Source organism: Epinephelus lanceolatus, chromosome 6 (genome assembly GCF_041903045.1).
Source record: "Epinephelus lanceolatus isolate andai-2023 chromosome 6, ASM4190304v1, whole genome shotgun sequence".
Taxonomy (NCBI): Eukaryota; Metazoa; Chordata; class Actinopteri; order Perciformes; family Serranidae; genus Epinephelus; species Epinephelus lanceolatus.
Window position 1 is genome coordinate 2,480,503 of NC_135739.1, and position 8,505 is coordinate 2,489,007.

Below are 8,505 nucleotides of genomic sequence, written 5' to 3' on the forward strand. Positions count from 1 at the left end.
TCTGTATTTCTTTGTATGAAAAGTGGAGCAGACCTGGGAGAAACTTGAGGCCCTGCAACAACCCCTTCTCCTGGCTGAAATCCACCATCAAGTGACTCATGTTGTCACTGGCTTTAGCCTTCAGGGAGAGGCGAAAGGCTGGAGCCATTGTCACGCTGCGGACAAAGAGAGACACACACAAAAACACACAAACACACGGAGTGGAAACAAGCGATGTCCATTATTCAACTGGATCAGAGGCAAAAACAGGTGACTAACACTGCTCACTAAAGAAGAGGCCACTAACTAGACTTCTGATACTACCACTGGACTCAACAACCTAATCAATATTTAAAAGCAGAGCTAAGAGAGGGAGTTCACCCAGGGAGGAGGGGGGGGGGGGGCTGACACAGGATGGTACAGACTTGAGAGGACAGAGGGAAACACAAAGACAAACGGGCTCTTGAATGGAAAGTTCCCATAGAGCTTATTGTCTATGAAATGGGTGTGGTGGCTACGTGTCTTCAACGCATGCATGCTACATTATGAGATGGTTACAGGAGGCTATGACAGAAGGGAAGCAATGGATGGCTGAGTACTATACCTATCCTTAATGTCTTTGGCCGCCTGGAGAGGAGAAGCAGAGAGGGGAAGGAAAGAGAGAGGAGAGATACGGAGCGAAGAGAAAACTGAGTTGTAGCCCATCATGTTGTCATTTAACACACAAAGTCGCTGGTGGCTATGCAATGCCATTTAAGTAAATATTTAATAAACAAATACACACACACACACACACACACACACATAAATATGCCTAGGAAATCAGCTTGAGCACTATCAAGGTATTACGGTATACCAAGTTACTCAATGGTATTAAACACCATCAAAAATACAAACGCTCCTCTTTCTTAAACTGATACGGAGATGCTGTATTGAGGCGATGTATTGTAGTGCACATCACACACCACCAGAGGTCAGTCTCTACTGGTGGAATAGGCAGCTGAGCAGAGAAAGGTGGCGACCGCGAGTGGTGAGGATAACGTTACAGGACTAGTAAAACAGGAATATAACATATAACTGTATCTTACTTAATCTGACTTCTTCAAACTACAAAAACAGTTTATCAGCCACATGATTTTTTCGAACACATCATCTCCGTTCAGCCGACTGATGTGTCGGGTCCACCACAGCAACAAGTGCCATCGGGTCCTGCAGCAAGAAGGGTGCTTATTTCCTATCTATTCTTTTTTATTTTATTTTATTTTATTTTAATGTCTACTTTAATATTTTATTTTATTTATTTCATTGTCTATTTTAGTATCTTATTTATATCTTCATCTTTATCTCTTGTTTCCATTCATGCTGTATTTCTATTTCTACTTTGCACGGAGCATTGGAACAAAAACAATTTCCCCCCGGGGATTAATAAAGTATTCTGAATCTGAATCTGAATCTGAATTCAATATTTTATGGGCCATAAGTATTTAGGCTAACTGCATTTTAGAAACACAGCATTGTGCACTAGTAAATGACAGACATGCTACAATGACTTCTGTCACTTTTTGTTGTTGTTTTTGTTTTTGTTTTTACACATATACCACGAGATACACCATAAACTCCAGTGAAATGTCGGGAAGCTATGGAGGTATAAAAAAATCTATATCGCCTAAGCGTGCTTTGAAATAAACTATGACTATAAAATATATCCTAAAAAAATAAATGAGGCAATAAATATATAAATCAATGTAAATGTTAACAATGTAATATAGTTAGAAAGATTTTTATTTTAAAATGACAAATTTTTTAGAGGAGTACTTTTATTTATTTCAGGGCAATTTCATGTTTTGTGATGTGAATATCTTGCCTTTTTTTTCTGTTGATTTTGCGGACAGCCACGTTAGCTGCATTAACATGTGCAACAAAGTGCCCACTGCCCAGCCTCTGGTCATCGCTTGCTAACTAGCCTTGGCTGCTCTGCACTGCGCACCATCCGGGTCGGGTGGGTGCTAGCTAGCAGCACCACTCATTTGGTGGTAACATGGTGGCCACCCTCCAGTCTCCCCTCAAGTAGCCCTGGTGAGTAATGTTAAGCGGCTTTATTTTGAGCCGCAAAACCCTTTTAGCTGACACTGTTAACGTATGTAACAGACCCAACAGTGATAACGGTGTTACCAATAGCTGCTACAAAGCCCCTTCTTTATGCTGCCTTTGCATATTTACACAGAGCCAAAAAGCAGCAACATGCCGATCCAGCGTGTGACTTTAATCAGCATGCCGGCATCTCAGAATCAAAAGAGACGTGTTGGGTGTAACGTGTAACACAACAGCGTCAGCCTGTAGTGTGACATATAACATTTGCGTCAACAGCACCTCTAAACAATAAAGATGACATGACGTGGCAACAACAATCATTTACCATCCCTGTCATATGGCGGCTGATCTCATCCTCTGCTTGGGGAGTAAGGAGCTCCCCGACCTCATTGTCTTCCAATTTGTGGACGTTTGCGGGCTGTTCTTCATCTTTGAGTTAGCTGCTAACTGCTAACAGTTACTTTTTAAATCTCTTGGTAGTGGGTCTCATGCATAACACGCGTGAGAGGGGCTAAGCTAAAAGGGGTTTGTGGCTTTAATTAAGCCACTTACTCACTGTGGGGGGGGGGGGGGCACTGGAGGGTGGGCACAATGTTTCCATAGCAGTTGGGTCTGGACGGCGTTTCTAGCTGTAATCGCCAATTGAGCAGCGCCGTTAGCTAGCTTCCATCAGACCAGGGTGGTACACAGTGCAGTAAACTGAGGGGTAGTAAAATTAACTGACAGATTGTTAATAGTAACTGGTCAAAACTATATTTGACGGCTAATCGCTTAGCGGTTAACCACTGACACCCTTAACCAGTATCTATGTATGAATTCATTTATTTATCAAATACTGACTTAAATGGGATTTCATATGCGGCTGTGTTAAAATAACTGGTAGTAAGACACCGCTGAAAGGACAGATCAGATCATAAATATACAGTACAGGCCAAAAGTTTGGACACACCTTCTCATTCAATGCGTTTTCTTTATTTTCATGACTATTTACATTGTAGATTCTCACTGAAGGCATCAAAACTATGAATGAACACATGTGGAGTTATGTACTTAACAAAAAAAGGTGAAATAACTGAAAACATGTTTTATATTCTAGTTTCTTCAAAATAGCCACCCTTTGCTCTGATTACTGCTTTGCACACTCTTGGCATTCTCTCCATGAGCTTCAAGAGGTAGTCGCCTGAAATGGTTTCCACTTCACAGGTGTGCCTTATCAGGGTTAATTAGTGGAATTTCTTGCTTTATCAATGGGGTTGGGACCATCAGTTGTGTTGTGCAGAAGTCAGGTTAATACACAGCCGACAGCCCTATTGGACAACTGTTAAAATTCATATTATGGCAAGAACCAATCAGCTAACTAAAGAAAAACCAGTGGCCATCATTACTTTAAGAAATGAAGGTCAGTCAGTCCGGAAAATTGCAAAAACTTTAAATGTGTCCCCAAGTGGAGTCGCAAAAACCATCAAGCGCTACAACGAAACTGGCACACATGAGGACCGACCCAGGAAAGGAAGACCAAGAGTCACCTCTGCTTCTGAGGATAAGTTCATCCGAGTCACCAGCCTCAGAAATGGCAAGTTAACAGCAGCTCAGATCAGAGACCAGATGAATGCCACACAGAGTTCTAGCAGCAGACCCATCTCTAGAACAACTGTTAAGAGGAGACTGCGCCAATCAGGCCTTCATGGTCAAATAGCTGCTAGGAAACCACTGCTAAGGAGAGGCAACAAGCAGAAGAGATTTGTTTGGGCCAAGAAACACGAGGAATGGACATTAGACCAGTGGAAATCTGTGCTTTGGTCTGATGAGTCCAAATTTGAGATCTTTGGTTCCAACCGCCGTGTCTTTGTGAGACGCAGAAAAGGTGAACGGATGGATTCCACATGCCTGGTTCCCACTGTGAAGCATGGAGGAGGAGGTGTGATGGTGTGGGGGTGTTTTGCTGGTGACACTGTTGGGGATTTATTCAAAATTGAAGGCACACTGAACCAGCATGGCTACCACAGCATCCTGCAGCGACATGCCATCCCATCCGGTTTGCGTTTAGTTGGACCATCATTTATTTTTCAACAGGACAATGACCCCAAACACACCTCCAGGCTGTGTAAGGGCTATTTGACCAAGAAGGAGAGTGATGGAGTGCTGCGGCAGATGACCTGGCCTCCACAGTCACCGGACCTGAACCCAATCCAGATGGTTTGGGGTGAGCTGGACCGCAGAGTGAAGGCAAAGGGGCCAACAAGTGCTAAACACCTCTGGGAACTCCTTCAAGACTGTTGGAAAACCATTTCAGGTGACTACCTCTTGAAGCTCATGGAGAGAATGCCAAGAGTGTGCAAAGCAGTAATCAGAGCAAAGGGTGGCTATTTTGAAGAAACTAGAATATAAAACATGTTTTCAGTTATTTCACCTTTTTTTGTTAAGTACATAACTCCACATGTGTTCATTCATAGTTTTGATGCCTTCAGTGAGAATCTACAATGTAAACAGTCATGAAAATAAAGAAAACGCATTGAATGAGAAGGTGTGTCCAAACTTTTGGCCTGTACTGTATGTACACACAGACACTGAATTCACCATCAGCCATTAAACATGGAGTTACAGACAGCGAGCAGAGGGAACAGTGCAGCAGCATCACATCAGCGATGGGTTGAGTCTGTTACCTGATTGAAACCGTCCGTCTGGGAGGAGCAGAGCGTCTGATTGGCCAGCTCCAGCAGCTCCTCTGAACTCTCCAGGGCTTTGGAGCAGGCACTCAGCTGACTCTGACAGAAGGACCAAACCCAAAGTCAAACAGAGTACGTCTGCTAACTAATACACGTTCGTCTTTAGTATAATGGGACTACTGTGCTCTCTGCAGAAGAGACAGGGCGAGCTGCATCATTTGAGAGTCATGGATTGTTCCTGAGGCTGCAGAGTTTGAGATGTGAATGAATTTTATATAGCTGGTGGTATTTTGACCTTGGAGGAATTAATAACACCTTATTTCAGCGCATATGAGCTGAAAGAGCTGCTGTAAACACTGCTGCAAATATATGAACAAGTCAAAACCAGCTTTCAGTTATTTTAAGAGGCTAAAATCTATCAGGATTCATTCATGTGGTGATGAATATATGGCAGGAAATGATGCAGAGAACGTCACGAAATGTACTTTTTCACATTTGCTTATTAACTTGACAATAAATACCAACCACAGAATACGTTTCATGCACTGAATAAAAACAGACATATATTTTGTAAGTTTAAAGAAATGCAAAGACAGCAGCAGCTACCTGCAGCTCGTATGTGCGGCTGGCTCTCTCCTGTTTGATGCGCGTCACCATGTTTTCCTTCATCTCGTCCAGAACAGAGTGGAGGGAGGTGAACTCAGACTCCAGGTCCTCCTGGACTCTGTTGGAGTTCACCTGGTGTCACAACAGAAATATGATTAAATACAGCATGTAACCTTTTCTGTAGCTGGATGAATATACTGACGACCAAACTGTGCAGCCTGGATTAAAGTTTAGTTAAGACGTGTTTTTTCTTTGTACCTCTAAGTTCTCCAGGCTCTGTTTGAGAGTGCAGACGAAGTTGGAAATCTCCTCATTCTTCATGGCCAGGGTGTGGGTGATCTTACGCAGAGATTCCTGAAGAAAAGACCGAAGATAACGTTTAAATATTCAACCTTTGTTATGCCTGAAACAAATTTAAAATCTGACCTGTTCAAACTGAAACCACAAACAGTTTAAAGGTCCAGTTTGTAAGATCTAGGGGGATTTAGTGGCATCTAGTGGTGAGGACTGCAGACTGCAACCAGCTGAAACTTCCCACAGTTAGAATTCATTCAGTGTTCATAGTTCAGGAGGTGAATTATCCACAGAGGTCTCTTCTTTGCCAAAACAAACTGATCAGGGGTCTCATTAATGAAACAATGCTTAGAATCCATACTACAATGATACCAAAAGATACGTGACAATTTCTACAATCACACCTCCACCTCATCAGCTGCATCTCCAATTTCTCTCCAAAATGTTCGTAAGCATGGGTCAAAGTTTGCTCCATCAAGTCTGATTTCATAGATCACAACTTGCTATTAAATGCTATTAAATGAAAGTGATTAAAACTGATAAAAACACTGAATAAAGTAGTTTTACGTTACAAATCAGTGTTGGGGCTCTTCTTTACTCCCTTTACCTTAGAAAATACAGTACATACGTCCGTTTCCAACATTGTAAATGTCACTGCCCTCATACACAGATACAGCTGATAGATGGCACCAGAGGGCGGAGTCAAAGGTTTCACACATCAACAAACAAGGCAAGGCGGAGACGGTCGTAATAATGACCTTTTTCATGGAGGCAGTGTTGTGAGGCCATGTGACAGAGAATTCTTTACGCTATATTAGATTTGTTCCCTTCCACCATTTTCTTTCCATCATGTCCTGCAGTTGTAACTGGCTTTAACTACGCTACACTGCCCCCATGATTTTCCGGAGGTTCTGCTCCTTTTCTTCCGTATCCGTAAGCTTTCAGAAAATGTCTGTATGCATATTACACATGAAGCATAAATAAGCCCTCACTCTGACACAGTTCTGTTGTCAGAGATGGGATAAAAGCCCATTCATTCATTCATTTTCTGTAACAGCTTATCGTGTTGGTGGTCGCAGGGGGACTGGGGCCTATCCCAGCTGACACTGGGCGAGAGGCGGGGTACAGTCTGGACATGTCGCAGGGCTGACACATTCCCAGCAACGGGCAATTTAGAGTCACCAATTTAACCTGCACTGCATTTCACTGGACTGTGAGAGGAGGCGGGAGCACCAAGAGAAAACCCACACTGACATGGGGACGACATGCAAACTATCCCTGGGGTTCGAACAAGCCAACAAATGCTAATCACTGTGCACCACCGTGCCACCAGACGCTAGCCAAGCACCTGCTAATGTGTGCGGACCTTTCTTCTCCAAACACTGTAAAGCTGTTTCGCATTTAAAAAAAATCAATGTTTTCACTACGAAAACATGAAAGGCCCTGTCTAGAGCCAGTGTTTGACTTGTCCATTCAGGGCTACTGTAGAAACATGGCAGTGTGACATGGCGTTCACCGTAGACGAGGACCTGCTCTCTATGTATAAACGGCTCATTTTAAGGTCAGAGTCCTCCTCTCAGCAACTCGCAGTCACATCGAGGCGACCCTCTCGTTCCTCAGGGAGAACTCCAATACTCAAGGCGAGAGTTCAGCTCCTCTCCAGGAGTTTGGTTCCAGAACCGGCGCGTGAGCCCAACTAGATATCGTTCCACGTCCCCAGAGCCAGTCTGCGACACCAGGGTTCAGCACGCCCAGGTACCCGCCCCAACCTGCCGCCCAGCTCACCATGCAGCTCGCAGGGTACTATTTCCCTGAATGTGCTGTTTCACCGTGGTCTTCCTGAACCGCTCTTCTTCTCCCCTGAGACCACTTTGTCTTGGGAGACCCCACCAGGAGCTTTGAGTCCAGGACAACACAGCTCCCAGGATCACAGGGACACACAAACCTCCACCACATTAAGGTGGTGATTACTGGAGGGACTAAAGAAAACACACATATTATATTTGATCTCTGCCAGTGCGCGCACACACACACACACACACACACACACACACACCCTCAGTCCTCCACACTGGACCTTTAATACTCTGCATCAGTGCCCTCAGAGCCTGAGACACAGAGGACCGGATGACTGCAGGGCTCTCCTCTGACCAAACACTGGAGTGTGTCCTCTGTGGTGGAGGTAATGTGCATGAGTGTGTGGATGGAGAGGACGCACGGAGCTTTGGGCTCTGAGCTCCCTTTGAAACATGATTAACATTTACTCTTCAGATTGGACGGGATCCGGGAGGGAGGACACAGGAAGGATGCGCATTTATAATCTAATAACGCAGCTCCGTTGATGAGCCGACTTCAAAGGACCGGACACACACTGGCTGGATTATTCCACGGATCACACCACTCATGTGTCACCGTTATCTCGGGCTGGCCATCCCACAGTGAACAAGCCCACTCACACTGGCTGTGTAATGTGTGTTGATGCGAGAGGAGCTGCGCCAAGGCCCCCTGTCCCTGGATATAACACCGACACATCGCTAACACAGTCACCGGCCGGATGCTCCAGATAAACCTCACCGGTCCAGATACAAAGCAGCGGTGTGAAAAACGAGTCCGCACCGCATCCAAACTCCGCAACCCTGCAGCCTGTCCCCCTCCTTCCTTTGTACACTACGCCCTGAAACGGCTTCCCCCATCAGAGACACCTGTTCCTCGGGCTCCGGCTCACCTTCTGGTCTCCCATCTCGCCGCTCCGTTGAACCGGCGCCGCTCGAGCCTCAAACACGCCGCTGGTTCTCCTCCGTCCTCCGGGTTTTTTGGTTTATTGGCGCGGCGGAGCTGGTACTGATGCTGCCGGAGTGCAACGCATCTT

General features: G+C 45.0%; 1 protein-coding gene across 1 annotated transcript in view; it reads right to left on the bottom strand.

Moving 5' to 3' along the window:
• Positions 1-8,500, bottom strand: part of fsd1 (fibronectin type III and SPRY domain containing 1) — a 19,516-nt gene extending 11,016 nt beyond the window's left edge. The window contains exons 1-6 of the mRNA XM_033622571.2: positions 8,362-8,500; positions 5,601-5,696; positions 5,343-5,474; positions 4,734-4,835; positions 584-606; positions 34-155 (exon numbers count right to left, since the gene is read on the bottom strand). Coding sequence (XP_033478462.2) covers positions 34-155; positions 584-606; positions 4,734-4,835; positions 5,343-5,474; positions 5,601-5,696; positions 8,362-8,376 — 490 coding nt within the window. The 5' untranslated portion in view covers positions 8,377-8,500. The remainder of the gene's footprint in view (positions 1-33; positions 156-583; positions 607-4,733; positions 4,836-5,342; positions 5,475-5,600; positions 5,697-8,361) is intronic.
• Between the last annotated feature and the right edge of the window lie 5 nt (positions 8,501-8,505).